Source organism: Hemitrygon akajei, chromosome 18 (genome assembly GCF_048418815.1).
Source record: "Hemitrygon akajei chromosome 18, sHemAka1.3, whole genome shotgun sequence".
Classification (NCBI taxonomy): domain Eukaryota; kingdom Metazoa; phylum Chordata; class Chondrichthyes; order Myliobatiformes; family Dasyatidae; genus Hemitrygon; species Hemitrygon akajei.
In genome coordinates, this window is record NC_133141.1 from 70,756,143 (window position 1) to 70,772,871 (window position 16,729).

A 16,729-nucleotide genomic window follows, 5' to 3' on the forward strand; every position below is an offset into this window, starting at 1 on the left:
CATACAAAATACTGGAGGAACTCAGCAGATCTATGGAAATGAATAAACAGTCAGTGTTTTGGGCCGAGAAACTTCCTCAGGACTGGAAAGGAATAGGAAAGACGCCAGAATAAAAAGGTGAGGGGGAGGAGAATAGTTAGAAGGTGATAGGTGAAGCTAGGTGGGTAGGGAACTCGGGACCTATCTAGCTCGTAATTACAAAACTGGACAATACGCTAACCCTGAAGGTTGAGAAGGGCAGAATATGATTTGTACAGTAGAATTACGAACACCTAGCATAGGGGTTCCCAACCTGGCTTCGCCAGGCCATTTGGTTAATGGTCGGGATCCATGACATAAAAAAGGTTGGGAACCCCTGTTCTAGCAGCTTTCTAAATGCTCTTCACCCTACTTGCAAACAAGCAAAAAAAAGACAGGGGAAACACGAGGAAATCTGCAGATGCTGGAAATTCAAACAACACACACAAAATGCTGGTGGAACACAGCAGGCCAGGCAGCATCTATATGGAGAAGCACTGTCGACGTTTGGGCCGAGACCCTTCGTCAGGACAGGGGTCTATCATAACAACAGCATCTTGCACTTATATAATACTTTAATTGAAGAGCTTATGAACTTCTAAAAGCACAGCAATGAGTATCCTTCATAAAAGTTATCGTGGTGATTAAAGGAAGAAGGTGACTTTATAACACTACATAACAGTTATATAACTACATGACAAGGCAGTGTTTCTGCTACCTTCGGTTCTTATCTCTTACATCCTACAGACCTGAGATGATTATAATTTGATGAGGCATTCTCTTGGTTTATTTTTCAACCTAACTGGCGTCTTCGTTGTTTAGAACTTCATTAGATACTTCAAAAAACGTAGCTTTGAAAAATTAAGCACCGACACTGACCCCGCGCATGCGCGCTCGTTACCAGCAAGCTTGGCGCACACGCGCACGTGACTTAGGAGCGGCGGGCGTGACGTGAGGTCGTCTGCACTGAGCGTACGCCCTGTTTCCGCTACTGCGGATGCCCGTGTTGAGCGGCACGTCGCACTCTTTTTGCTTGGGGTGTGTGTGAGCGCGCGTGCTCGTTCGCGGCGAATCGGAGCCGTGCACGCAAAGGACGGTAGTTGTGGCGAGGGGGGGAGGGAGGAGGCAGTCAGTTTGTCAGCTTCATTGATGTTGCTCGGCGGTGCTGCCGTAGTTCTCGTTTCTCGCCGTCTGCTTGTCGCCTCCGGTTGTTGGAGAGGCTGCGTACCTCGCCTCCTTAGGCCCCGAGCCAGATCCGCTTTTACCGCACTCGGTAGCTGGGCCGGCCTCAGGGAAGCTCCCTCAGACAAAATGCCGTCCAAGAGACCTTTCGAGCGGCTCCCCACCGACGTGAGCCCGGAGAACTACGCGTTGTGCCTGAAGCCCGACCTCGTCGACTTCACGTTCGAGGGCAAGCTGGAAGCCTCGGTTGAGGTAAGGCGGGGGGGGGGGGTGCGCCAGTGAGATACAATTTGTATTCCAGGTCCCCGTTGTGGGGGTGGAATAAGGGGGAGGGGTGGGTTGTTCCAAAAGGCCTCAAATTTGCCTCCAGGAATCCAAGGGCTCCCGTTTGGATCCAGCTCGGTGTCGACGGCTCAACTGCAGCCGCGGGCCTTTACCTGCGCTCCAATTGGCGTGTGATGCTTTTAAACCCGTTGACTATCAGGCCTACCTAACTCTGAAATTATGGGAGAGAGAGCGTCGAGTGAGCAATTGGTTGGTGTCCTGAAATATTTACTTTTTTATTGTAATTCCAGAGGGAAGAAGGCTTTCGAGAGAAAAATATATGTAATAAAACGTGGGGTATATTCATGTAGAATGGCCGTTCTTCCCGCCCCCTTTATGTTAATAGACAAGGCGAGAAATTCATACGATGGAAGGTTAGGAGGGAGAGTATACTCACACATTGTGAAGAATGCTGAATCTGTCTGCTGCTTGATTGAGGCACAGGAGCAGTGTCCACACTGTTGCCATTGACAGCAGCAATCTTTGAGTTTTATTCTTGTGTGTTTTCAAATAAAACAAAAAGGACAGCAGTGGTTTTCAAAAAGGTCTTTCTCCATCGTCTGATATGGATGTTCTTGGGGCTGTAAGACGCCAATCTTTTATCAATTTATATGACGTTAATAGGTTATATATAATGTCGTAAACGTTGCATTTTTAAATGTAGTTAGCTTTTGTTTGTAAAGTAACAGTTGCGGTATTTCCTTGTGCACAAAGCCTTGGGTTGCGGCCAATATCTATCTCTTGTATATCTGTCTGGGCAACTGTTAAGACCTATTGCTCTTTCATTGATGTTTACCATAATTTTCCTTGGGTTGCCTTTTGATAAACATTGCTAAATTACGAGCCAATCTTTTTATCAGGAACTGCGTTCTGTTGTAATTGACGTGTGTATTATAGTGTCTGTATTTTGGGCGCTTAATATTACAGTACTGACAACTACAAATCATTCTTAACGTCGTGTAGTATTGACTATTACAGTATTTTTGGGAATGTAAAGTTTTTAAAAATATTTATAATGCTGTGCTTAAGAGCAATTGTCTAAATTCTTCTGGGAGTTCTGTCTAAAGTTGTATTTGTAGAAAAATGTTCTGCAACTTTTAGGATATTTGGGAGCATATTCACAGATTCTACTTGACACTTTGTTCAAAAGGATTTTATTCGGCATTTCATATTAGACCACAAGAATTAGGCCATTTGATCATGTCTTGATTTATTATCCCTCTCAACACCATTCTCCTGCCTTCTCCATGCAATCTTTCACACCATGACTAATTAAAGACCTATCAATCTCCCCTTCAAATATACGTACCTAATGATTTGGTCTTCACAGCTGTCTGTGGCAACAAGTTCCTCAGATTCATTATACCTCTGGCTAAAGAAATTCTTCACCTCTGTTCTAAAGGGGCTTCCTTGTACTTTGAGCATGTGCTCTCTGGTCTTAGATGCTCCCACTATCGGAAACATTCTCTCCACATCCACTCATAAATAGACGTGAGGTTCCCAAACTGGGGTCCACGGACTCCTCGGTTAATGGTAAGGGTCCATGGCATAAAAGGAGGGTTTGGGACCCCTGATCAGACCTTTAAATATTTGATTAGGTTTCAACGTGATTTCTCCCCCCCCCCCCCCCCCCCCAAATTCTGCTAAACTCCAGCAAATAACAGGCCCAGAGCTGTCCAGTACTCATAACATTAACCCTTTCATTCCTGCAGTCATTCACATGAACCACCTCCAGACCCTCTCCACTGCCAGCACATCTTTTCTCAGTTTAGGGAGCCAAAAGTAACAGATCATATTTTTGAATTATTGAAAATACTTTTTTACATTAAATTCGGGAGGATGTTATGCCTCCACCTTTATAAATGAAATAAAATGACTCGCTCTAAGCTCAACTGCAGCATTCAGGTAATAATACGGCTATTTGAGTTGTAATCCTTGAAATGTTTTTTTTGCATCAGTTAGATATTTTGACCCAAATGCAGCTGTATATAAACCAATTGCATACTTTCAATGGATGGCAGAGTGGAGATACATCCTAACCAAAGGAGGTGTAAGACGCTGCTTGCCTCTGCTAGCCTTCAGGTCACCCTTGGATAAGATGTAGCACCTGCTTAAGCCCCCCCCCATGGATCAGGATCACATGAAGCCATGGGAGCAGGAGATGGATGGTTGTACGAGCAGCCGGTGCAGATCACAAGTCCTGGTTATGTGATCACTGACACCAGGCAGACAATCTCTGAAGAGTATGGATAATGGCTGGGGTCACCCATCTTGTAAAGACACTGTTCAGAACAAGACAATGGCAAACCATTTGTAGAAAAGTATGTCAAGTACAATCATGGTCATGGAAAGACCATGATCACTCATCTCATATGACACGGCACATAATGAACAATACTTTTGTGGTTCACTCAGAATTAAAATTCTGACTGGGACTGAAGTAACTATCTGTCTGATTTATTAATTGTGAGACAAATGCAACCTGGGATAATTTAAAATATTGGAATTTCTAAAGGAGTGTATTCAATGATCAACCATGACCCTAATGCATGTAAGTCCTTTAGTGAAGTCTTGAGAGGAATTGTTTTCAGTACATGGTTAGAAGTGTTTGTCTGAGGCCTCCATTGGTCAGAGTTGACCATGGCTGTTGCGCCCTAGCTGTCTAGATACATAAACCAGATTAATACAACAAGGAGAACAAGCTCCCCCGCTTCATGTATCTGATGGGTCCAAAGGAACGACAGACTAATGTATTTTGGTACCAGCAGTGTTGCAGCATTTGCCAGTCAGCGTTGAACTCAATGTAGGACTCCAGCTCTGAATTTTTCCCTCGGGGGACTACCAAAGTTTTCCCCATGGGTGGGTATAGCCGCAAAGCAGCGAAGGTTTGAGATCGGATATTTCCTCCTAGATGAGCTGCCAACCACGACTGACAAGCCTCATCTGCCTGAAGCACCTGTTTTTAAGACGCAAGTATCCTGCCTTTTCCCCTTCTGTCAGTAGAAACTGTTCTGCCAGCTTTAGTAGCTAAGCCACATGTGAAGGGCAGGAGCTGGATTTAGTTGTCAGAGGCTATTTGAGGTGTTCATTGTTGTGAGCATTTAATAGGTAGTGGGAGCTTGTCTCTATTACCACCCTTGGCAAACAGTCGTGAAGAGGAAACTATTGAGAAGACTTAGTAAATCTAAGGGAGTTAATGTATACTCAGATTGAAATAGAGAACTAATATCAAAAACAAAATTTTGTGAAGAAAAGCTGAAATAAAAACAGAAGATATAGGAAGTATTTAGATCATTCAGTATCTCTGGGGAGAGAGCTCACGTCTTGTCTGACCTGTCATCAGAGCTAATGTTTTCTTTTCATCTTGTCATAGAACCATTAACAGGGCCTTTGACCTATCCAGATTGTTCAGAATCATTAATCTGTTTAGTCCCATTGATCTATACCTCGGCCATAACCCTCCATCCTCTCACATCCATGTACTTATCCAAATTTCTCTTAAAATGTTAACATCAACCTTGCATCTACCAGTTGCACTGGCAGCTTGTTCCACAGTCTTACCACCTTCTGAGTGCAGAAGTTTCCCCTCATGTTCCTCTGAAGTTTCTCACCTTTTGCCCTTAACACATGACCTCTAGTTGTCTAAAACAGCCTGCTTGTATTTACCCTACTATACCCCTCATAACTCGATAAATCTCCTCTCATTGTTCTAAAATCTAGGGAATAAAGTCAATGAAGGAAATTCTTTTCCTCCTTTTTGTTAAAAATTTATGCATGCTTGAAAATAGTAGTTTCATTATTCATTTTTCCTTCTAATAGGGAGAATTTAAAACAAAAATGTTATCATTCAACTAAAGCAGGGGATCCCAACCCTTTTTACGCTATAAGCCCCTCAGGTTTGGTACCCCTAGACTAAAGGTATAAAGAGGGTAAATACCACAACCTATTGACTCTTTCAAGGACTCTACAACTCATGTTCTCAATAGTTTTTAAGATTTTATTTGCATAATTTCTCTTTTGCACTTCAGTCTTAATGTATAATTCTTCATAAGTTCTATTGTATTTCTTTATTTTCCTGTAAGTGCCTACAAGAAAATCTCAAGGTTAAATAAATAATATTTATTTGATAAATGTTATTTTGTCTTTGAATTTGGTTGATGGCTCTTGCAGGTCCGTTCTCTTTTTTTTATCAATTTCAACAAGAATATGTATGAAGATCAGAGTGTGAATATGACCAGTCTCTGAACAATCTATGGATTCTCTGTTTTAGAGTTGTGCATGAGGTGTAGAGATTTAGGTGAGTTATCAGATAAGTATCAGTACCTTTTAGTCATGTTTCTTGAGGAATTTTTTTTCTCTGCCTCAGTTTGAATATTGGATTAAGTAGAGCTTCACACAAAAATATGACTTCCTCAGAAAAATAAGGTATAAAATTCTCTTCAAGAACCACTTGATGAGTCTAATGGCCTTCCAATATTTTGTTTATCAAGCATATGTAAATTCACTTTGAAAATGATAATTAACTCATTAAGCTGTATATTCCATATCATAACTGACTACTGGAAATATTTCTTGTGTCACTAGTATTCCTTTAGCAATTAATTTTCCATGTGTCCTCCGCTTCTTGACCTTGTTAATGGGAATTTTTCTTAATTCATAATTCATGATGTTTCAAGCCTCCAGACAACTTCTCAACCATCTCTGTAGCTTCTCTACCTAGATGTGGAACTGTTGGCCTTTGTCCCTGAGACTATTTTACAAGGTCTTCAGAATCAGATTTATTATCAGTCACTGCCTTTGTTTTGTGGCAGCACTACGGTGCCATTTATAATAATGACTATAAATTACATAATAAGTACTAGAAGAAAGGTATACTGAGGTTGGGATCGTGGGCCATTCAGAAATTTAATAGCAGTAGAAAGAAGCAGGCCCAAAATAGGGTATCAAAGTACATGTGTTACCATATACACCCTATCCTCATTATATGTGGGGGTGCGTTCCTCGTAGTTGACGCATAATGTGAACACACATAATGTGAAGGCAGTCGGCCCTCCTTATCCGCGAATACCGCATGCGCGAATTCAACCAATCGCGAATCGTGAAAACCAGGAAGTGCTTTTCCAGCACTTGTTGTTCGAGTATGTACAGACTTTTTTTCTTGTCATTATTCCCTAAACATAGCATTTACATTGTATTAGGTACTATAAGAAATCCAGAGATGATTTAAAGTATACGGGAAGATGTACGTGGGTTATCGTGGATCGGGATTGAAAAAAATCAGAAGTTCTTTTACTATGTATGTCAGAACAGATACATCCGTTATTATTTAGCATCAGTTAGTCAAACGTTTGTCTTGGTATATAGTATATATTTTACCTTTCTATGCATATAAAACACTTAAGAACGTATGTTTCAGTGCCGAGCTCGGGAAGTTCCCGAGTTTGATTCAGTGATAGATCGCTCCCATGTGCACTCTGCACTGTGCCTGGTTGATGCGGAGGATCAAAAACCCAAAGCCCAATAATTAAACCACTGCACTGCTTATTAATAACTGTAGCTTTCATTGGGGCAGGGGCTTTCTCACTTTATCCTTTAAAATTGTTCTGATCGTTGACCGATGTAGCCTAACGCTTTTCCAATGACCAATGGCGTTTCACTTCCCGATCGCTTTATTATTTCCATTTTATTTTCAATCGTGATTGTTTTCATGAACAGAAGCACTGCAGATTCAGAGCTCTGCCGCTGGGTCCTAATGTCCAACGGACTGAGACAGGTTAAATAAAGTCTGGGGTTCCGCTGGGTCCTAAGGTCCACTGCATTGAGACAGGTTGAATAAGGGACTTGAGCATCCGTGTTTTTTGGTATCTGCGAGGGGTCCCAGAACCAATCCCTTGCAGATAAGGAGGGCCGACTGTAATTATTTAAATGGAGAAAATAGGGATGCGTTCCAGAGGGCTTCATAAATATGTTTTATCTGTAATTTATTCACATTTTCATACTAATACGACACAAAAGCAGTACCACAAAGCAACATTTATATTATATTTCATCAATTTAAGGTAATATTCAATGTAATAAATCATAAAAAGTTAACATACTAGGGTGTACAGTACTCACCAACAGTGGCAGGTGTGTTTGCTCCGGGAGATGAGTGGTTGTTGTGGTGCCGGGATCATATCAAGCACAGCAAGGGGTAAAGGAAGACTCACAGAACTCTCAGAGCTGCTGGCAGCAGGAGATGCCACCGGTTTGAAGAAAGTGGTGAGGGTTGTTCGCTTGGCAGCATTTTGTTTTTCAGCATAAATTTGCTTGTAGGGAAGAAGGGTTGACAGCAGGGAACGACTGAAATGCTGACTCCATTCTAAACTTGGGTCCATGTTCATCGCCATTTGTGCCAAATTGACTTCCACCATTCCCTCACTGTTGGTAAACTCCTGGGATTTTCAAAATCCTCTGTTGCTTGCAGCATCTGAGAGATAGTTGCCATAAAAAAAATGCCTTGAATGTGGATCACACCTTGGTCAAGAGGTTGAATCAGCGATGTTGTGTTAGGCGGCAGGAAACGCACTGTTATGTTAGGATGAATGCTGCCCAAATGTTTAGGATGGGCTGGCGCATTGTCAAGCAACAAAAGAACTTTAAAGGCAAGATTCTGTTCCCGCCAGTAGCGTCCCAGAGCTGTGTTACCTTCACCTGATGCCGCGCTGTTTATAATTTCCAACTTTTTTTTCAAGTGTTAAAGTGGTTTTCTGCCGCTTGGCTGATGGCCCAGAACATGAAATTGGACGCTTGGGAGGCATAGTTAAATATTTCAAGCACAAAATCACTGCACCGTAGGTAAAACCAACAAAAGTTTAAGAGTGCAAGATTGCACATCCACACCTTGCCAAAACCAATGCGAGACTGGTGGGAATGAGATTGTGAGGCGTGCGCACCTGACTTGTATTGGCGGGAAAGCGGTGCTCCTCACATAACTGTGAGTTTTGGATGCATATAAGGAGATGTTGGTAGAAATAGGTTCCTTGCATAACTGTGAATAGCATTGTCTGAAGACGCATATAACGAGAGTAGGGTGTATAACCCTGAGATTTATTTTCTTTTGGGTTCACATGAAAAAGAATAAACAAAATAATAAATATGCAGCAAATATTGAGAACGTGAGATGAAGAGTCTTTGAAAGTGAGTCCATAGGTTGTGGGAACAGTTCAGTGTTGGGATGAATGAAGTTACCACACTGTTTCAGGAGCCTGATAGTTGATGGGTAATACTGTAACTGTTCTGAATGACGAGGAATAAACAGTTGATGTTATGGGCAAGGCCCTTCATCCCGAAATGTTAACTGCTTATTCATTTCCATAGATTCTGCCTAACCTATGGAATTCCTCCAGCATTTTGTAATTATTAACCAGAATAGGATTTGATATTCTTGTAACCAAAATAGTGTTAATGTTTCAATGTAACCTTTGTGTTTATTACCACTATTTATAACATCCTCAGCATGTTCCTTCATGATGCACTGTTTTGTGCTGTGCACCTTGGAGAAAATAAAAAGATGTTATAAAGGTGTTCAAACTCATTATTTGCAGTGCAGAACACTTACAAAAAAAACACAGCAGATATAAATTTAAGTTGATTGACGTTACAGCCAGAGGTGACAAGAAGAATTTTTTACATTGATATCGATTTCACCTTCTGTTTATAAAAAGAAATCCCTCCCCTTGCCCTTCCTCCTCTAGTTCCCACTCTAGCCTCTTACTGCTTCTCACCTGCCTATCACCTCCTCTCTCCAATGGTCCATACCTCTTCTATCCAATTCCTCCTTCTCCAACCCTTTACGTTTCCTACCCATCTGACGTCACCTATCACCTTCTAGCTCTCCTCCTTCCCCTCTCCCCACTTTTTTATTCTGGTGTCTTCCCCCTTCCTTTCCAGTCCTGATGAAGGATCTTGGCCCAAAACATCAACTGTTTATTCATTTCCATAGATGTTGCCTGGCTTACTGAGTTCCTCCAGCATTTTGTATGTATTGTTCTGGATTTCCAGCATCTGCAGACTTTCTCATGTATTTTATATTGAATTGTGTTATAGCTGAAAGGGTAGTGGAGACAGTTCCAATAGTAACTTAAATATGAAGAAACATGGGGGAATGAGATTAATTACAAACTGCTCAAAATTACTGCTCTTACAAACAGCTGACATGGGTAGAATAAGATGAATGCCTTGTATTTCCTCCGAAGACCTCTTTAATAATGAGTGGAATGAAGTATAGTTTCCTTTATAACTAATTAGAATTTAGTGTAAAGGGGAAATGCTCTCTGATAGTTAAATGCATGTAGAATATTAAATGAGTGAAGTGTAAAGCCAACAAAGTCCAAAGTAAATTTATTATCAAAGTACATGTATGTCTTTTTTGTGGGTATTCACAGTAAATACAAGAAACACAATAGAATCAATGAAAGACTGCACTCAACAAAATGGACAAAGAACCAATGTGCAAAAGAAAACAAACTGCAAATAATAAAGAAGCAAATAATAATAAGGTCTTATTTTCCTGAGTTGGCCCATTCAAATGGTGGAGAAGATCAGATGTGGAATACACGAGACCATTAAGTGTCACAGGTAACTCTGGGATTGCATTTTAAGAAAGAATGAAGCTGTTTGGTTAAGCTCAGAAAGAAGGGGATAGAAAGATGAGTTATTGGTGTTCTGGTACAGATGGCTAAAGTGGGGAAAGATGCAGTGAATGCTAGGGAAGAAAGAGTAATAATCATGGTTAGGCATTTTGGAAGAGGGAATTCTGGCCAAGGCAGAGACATGGAAGATGAGATGAATCCAGCTTAGTGTTCCTGAAATATTCAAACACTATAGATTGGAAGTTAATCATTGGTAGCCATTGGGAGTTTGAGGAGATTTTGAATGTCACCAATGACTTGAAAATTTGTCACCAAAGATTAGCAAATTTACAGATATACCATGCAGAGCATTTGATTGGTTGCATTACTGCCTGGGATGGAGGCTCCAATACACAGGATCACCAGAGGCTGCAGAGGGTTCTAAACTTTGTCAGCTCCATCACGATCGTGGTGTCTCAAGAAGGCAGTATCTACCATTAAGAACATTCGTCATCCAGGGCGTGCCCATTTTTAAAATTACTGCCATCAGGGAGGAGGTACAAGAGCATAAATATGCACGGTCAATGTTTTAGGAACAGCTTCTTCCTCTCTGCCATTAGATTGCTCAACATTCCATGAACTGCCTCACTGTTCCTTTTTAACACTATTTACTACTTTTGTTTCTTATTGTAACTTCTAGCACTGTGTACTGCTGTCAGAAGACGACAAATTTCACAACTTCCGTCAGGGATAATAAACCAGATTCTGAGATAAAGGAATAAGAGACAGAGATGTAAAATAGGAGAGTATATAGATCATTAATCAAAATTGGATATAGAAGTGAGGAGAAGTTTCTTCTTGGTAATTGAAATTTTGGGATGACTAGATAACATTGGAAAGCCTGATGGAGAGACTGTCAAAATCAAATAAAAATGTATTATATAAACCCAGTACATATATGTTACCATATAGTTCAAAGTAACTTTATTATCAAAGTGCATATAGTTCACTATATGCAACCCTGAAATTCATTTTGAATAACAGAATCAATGAAAGACTGCCCACCTGGGGCGTTCAACTAGAGCGCAGATGACGACAAACTACAAATACAAAAAGAAAAATAATAAATGAGCGATAAATATGAAGAACATGAGGTGAAGAGTCATTGAAAGTGATTCCATTGGTTGTGCGAACATTTCAATGATGGGGCAAGTGAAGTTATCCCCTTTGGTATTTTCTTGCTTGCATTTTCAGGAAGATAGAGATACGATAGAATTTATGGGGGGGAAACAATACATGAACAAGGACTGAAAAACATCCAATGTGCTAAAGAAGACATTGTGCAGATAGAAAAAAGTGCCGAAAGTGTGACTTATGCACTACTGTGCAAAAGTCTTAAGCGCATGTATATAGCTAGCATGCGTAAGATTTTTGTACCATACTGTATATTGGTTAAATTAGGAAGGTGGTTGGGAAACAGAAGTAAGAGCACTTGGCTTTGTATTGGCTCTGTAGTGTTACTTGGTAACTGGAAAGATATACAGTACTGTGCAAAAGCCTTGTGCACTCTAGTTATATGTAGTTTTGCACAGTACTGTAAAAAGATTAGTTGAGAAAAGATGAGGTTAAGGTGCAGTATGCAGTCATTGGAGAGAAATAGGTGGTACTTGCACAAATATAAAATTTAAATTCTCAGAAGTGGCCGGAGAATGCAGTTAATTGCAAGGTAAAGTCTTGGAAAACAAATGATCAAGGTTGGAATTGAATCATTCAGACGTTTGCTGCTAAAAGTTATCAAGTTGCCATTGCTGCACCTTTTATTTGAAGGAAGTGGAATTTTCAAGGTGAGACCAAGTTCAGTCGATGGAGGATCTTCAGGTGATCTTTTCAACCACAGTTTTGAAAATGGACAGCAGAAATGGAGGTGAAGCTTGTAAAGTTTGTAGCAGCAAAATATTTAGTATAGCTTAGTATCAATGTGGAAGGTGGATAGATGTAGAATAGAACTTTATTGGCCTTGCTCAAGACAAAATTGTGGTGCTACTCCAGTCCATGCATAACAGATTTATAATGCATCTGGTATGGCTTAATTTTAAAAAATCCCACATTTACATGCAACAAGTGACCTTGATAGCCCATAACACTCAAAGACTATTGGCAAGCTAGGGTGTAACATTTATCTGCACAACAGCTCTTCAGGAGAAGCTGTTTTTTCAGTCTTACTGAATCTGTACAAGTAAGTCAGGGAAAGAGCACTGGAATTTTTACCATTAGCGAATTATCTTTTGAAATTTAATTTGAAGGTAGTGAACAGTACATTATTTTCTCATTCAAATATTTAATGACTTGATACAGGTGTCCCCCCGATTTACGAAAGTTCGCTTTATGCCACTTTGCTTTTACGAAAGACTTACATTAGTACCTGTTTTCACTAACCAAAATAAATCTGAAGAGGATTTTCACTTTTACGAAAAAAGGCGCCTGAGAAAGACTACCATGACCAGAAAGCGTTGCATGGGCAGGTGTGTGCGTATGCGTGTATGTTCCAATATTTGGTATGATTTGGTAGGTTATTTTTAGGGTCTGGGAACGTTCAGAAATTTTTCCCATATAAATTAATGGTAATCGCTTCTTTGCTTTACACCATTTCGGCTTACGAAAGGTTTCATAAGAACACTCTACCTTTGGATAGCAGGGGAAACCTGCACTTATGTAAACTTTTGGTGTTTATGTTTGGGGAAAATGTAACAGCTCTGGTCTGTTATATTATTTTTATTGTTTACATGCACCAATACAAACTGCAAAAATATGATCTTGCTGAGTATTGTCATGGTTTACAGAGCAGAATTTGGTCCTTTGTCCCGATCACATCCAGGCCCATCTATAATAATCCCATTTATTCGCATTTGGCCACTTTCCTTCTGTGGTTTGCCTATTTAAACATTTGTCTATATGCCTCTTAAATTATATCTAATTGTCATCTCTTCTAGCACATTTCAAATATCATTAAGTATTTTTTAAAAACTTGCATCTCAGACCTCCTTTAAAAGTCCTCATTTTCATCCTAGGCTACGTTCACACTAGACCGGATAAATCCGTAACCGAAGCTTGTACCCTTCGTCCACACTAAAACAGCGTTTTTGTCCCCTGAAACCGGAGCTTTTCAGAAAAGTGTGTATTTTTGAAAACGCCGGATTGGCAGGATCAGTGTGGATGGGGTAATCAGAGATATTTGTAAACGCTGTCAGACGGCAGCGTGCTATTTCATTGTTTTCTTGAACGCAACCTAACAATTTCAGAACAGACGGCAACGAAACTGACGCCAGAAGAGTTAGAAATGTACTCCCCAAATACTTTGACCTATAACTTACTGAATAAATAAGTATACTCACTTTGCCCTGGTTTACCTATTTATGCAAGTACTTCTCTGACAATAGATGTGTAGCAGCCTAATGTAACGTAGTATGGAAATACAAGATAATACTGATGCAGACATGCTTTGTACATTTAACAAGGTGCTTTATTAATGCAACAGAGTTGGACAATTTTTCAATATTCGTCGTCAGCCAGGTCAATCTGTCTGTGAACTCCCTGTCGGTTGCCTCCGTACGCTCCAGTATTTGTGTTTTTTTTTACTACTTCTAAGTTCTCCTGTGCGAAAGCCAACAGCTGTCCGTCATTTTAAGTTTTTCTAGTCTGTAACTACACAAACGCACACTTTTATGGCGAGATTTGACAGCAAACATGTGGCTTGTTTTTGGTAGATGTGTCCTGCGCATGCACAGAAGGAGGAGATTCGCCAAAATCTCTGTTTCAATGTGGATAGAGATTTTTTTTAAAAAACTCCTATTGTGGACGCCTATTGTTTTTACGCGAAACCGGCTTTTTCAAAATTATCTGGTCTGGTGTGGACGTAGCCTCAGACTCCACTTATTATTGATGCCCTCAAGGTGTAGCACTTGATTAGCGCACCCCCCCCCCCCCCCCCACACCCCTCCGATTAGGGTCATATGAAGCCATGGAAGATGGTCGTATGAGCTGCTGATGCACATCGCAAGTCCTGGCTATGTAACCATTGATGCCAGGCAGACAATCTCTGAAGAGTATTGATAATGGCTGGGGTCACCGCCCAGAAGGTGGCAATGTTAGACCACTTCTGTAGAAAAATTTGCCATCACCATGATTGCTTGCGTCATATGACATGGTACATGATGATAACTATGGGGAATAAGATTTTGGCCATCTGCCCCATCTCTCATCTTGTATCCTACTGTTAGCTCACTGCTTGGCCTTGCTCCATGGAAAACAAGCCCAGCTGATCTAATTTCTCCAGATAACTAAATTCTTCCAATCTGACAACATTCTGGGGAATCTCCTCTGCACTCTCTCCAGCACAAACACCTGCTTCCTATAATGTGGTAGCTGGAACTTCACATGGGATTTCAGTGCTTTGTAAAGTTCAATAATTAACTATTGGTCATCGTCAATTGAAGTGGCATGCTCCTTTAAGGGTGTGAAACAGTAATTAATAAAAAATGAAGCAGTTGTATGTTTACCATTTTAAATTTGTAATAATTCCAAGATCGTAAACCACTAAAGTAGTTATGTTTTATTCTGGGTAACAGTTATGATGCAGGAAGTAATTATTTTACATAAAGTATATAAAGCTCTTTTGTTCATTGTTATTCAAGCAGGCACCTTGATTGCATTGGGAAGATAATTCCAGGGAATCTCAGATATATGAAAATATATGGGAAGAGAGCAAATGATTTGGAACTCGGAGGTTTTAATTTGGAAAGAAATCAAAGCCAGAGACAGCCAACAGTAGGCAATTTCCCTGTGAAGTTCAGAACATGGTGGTTGTTTTTAATACTCATGAAATTTATTTTCCATTAAAAGCATTGTACTTCAATATTAGTCAACTAGGACTGCTGTTTGGTACTGGTAAGGAAAGTAAGAACAAGCCACAGTTGACTTTTAAATGTAAAACATTTCTTGATGATTTGCAAAGAAAATGGACTTGAAGGACAAGGTTGTATGGAATAATAGAGACTAGATGTTGGAATTTAGGAATAGATCTGCATAAATTGGAATACTCACTAGAACTCTGAACAGATTCCACAAACTACAGACTGGCTTTCAAGGACTCTACAGCTCATGTTCTCAGTATTATTTATTTTTTATTTGCATAATTTGTTGTCTTTTGCACATTAGTTGTTTGTCAGTCTGTGTATAATTTTTCATAAATTCTATTGTATTTCATTGTTTTCCTGTAAATTCATGCAAGAAAATGAATCTCAAGATAGTAATTGGTAACCAATAGGTATTTTGATAATAAATTTACTTGAATTTTGACTTCTGTGTGTGGTGTGGTGAGCTGGAGTGATCAGTGGAACAAAGGCATTCCACAGTTGCACTGTTATTCTTGCTTAGGAGTTCTATTCTGAAAGAGCCATGATGTTGAGTTGGATATGATTTTGTCAGGAATTGTGTGCAGTGAGCACTTCTGGGATATAATTACTCTTTGAAACCCCTGAAGATTCAAACTAAGTTGCAATTGCCAGTATCATTTTAATGTACTGCTGCAAATATCACCACAAATCCATGGGAATTTCTGGTGCATGAAAAGATGCTGTCCAGATCCAATAGGTGGGTGCTGTTAATTGTGCTGGATTATTGCTTGGGACCAGTCAGATCATCTGCTAACAGGACTGTTAGCCATCGAGTAAAATACTGCAGATTACAAGTGGCATTGCCTTCTGCTAAGGATAGTAATTAGGTCAGATAACTTGAATTGAAACTTAGTAGCTGAAGCTGTAATTGAAGACAATATTTCAGCTCCAAACTCTGAGGGAGAGTGTCAATGAAATAAAACCACAATAAATGATTGATTCTCTATTAATGACTTAAAAGATAGGAAATAAAATATAGTAGAGGTGGTTCCAAGCTGTTAAAATGGCTGAAAACCAAACTGATTGTAGAAAGCTTTTTTTTTAAAAAAAAAGGAAGTGAGAGGCAAATGCCACAGGAAATGACTGGCTGCAAATATAAAATGGAATCCTCAATATTATTCTGTAGACCTAGAGCAAGGTGGGTTGTGAGACGTGTGGTGGGACTAGTTGAAGACCAAATAAGAAATTGCTGAGGGCATGGTTGAGGTGCTAGGTGAAAACCTTATCAGTTTTCTGAAGGAAGATGTGGAAAGTATATTTGAAGTTCTGAGTGTGCTGAGTAGTTGATACTATGAAGGATAGCTGTACATTGTGGATAAATCACCTGGTCCAATTGGAATGCAACTGAGGCTTGTTCAGGGAAGTAAGGAAAGAAATCAGCAAAAGTCCTGTTCTTAATCGTTAAACATCTATAGAATCAGTGATGTGGTCAGACTTGGTCTTCTGCACACCACTATCAGCTTGAACATCTCTGAATTCACAACACATCTCAAACCTTGAAGTGGATGAGCTACAGCATTCCACTGGTGATGTACAGTGAGTGCATACAGACAGCATGGTAGAATGGATGGGTATGTGCCAGATGAAATAATGTTGAAAAATGTCAAGTGATACATTTTATTGAGAATGAAGAGGAGGGAA

At 40.0% G+C, this 16,729-nt stretch overlaps 1 protein-coding gene across 3 annotated transcripts in view; it reads left to right on the forward strand.

Moving 5' to 3' along the window:
• Positions 1-1,074: 1,074 nt before the first annotated feature.
• Positions 1,075-16,729, forward strand: part of npepps (aminopeptidase puromycin sensitive) — a 240,975-nt gene continuing 225,320 nt past the window's right edge. Inside the window, exon 1 of one of the 3 annotated variants that reach the window (XR_012102075.1) lies at positions 1,075-1,452. Coding sequence is in view for 2 of the 3 variants with exons in the window: in XM_073071797.1 (XP_072927898.1) it covers positions 1,168-1,452 (285 nt within the window). In the remaining variant the exon portion in view is untranslated. Of the gene's footprint in view, positions 1,453-2,012; positions 2,108-16,729 lie in introns of those variants that run through there. The other 2 variants (XM_073071797.1, XM_073071798.1) reach the window with 2 other exon arrangements.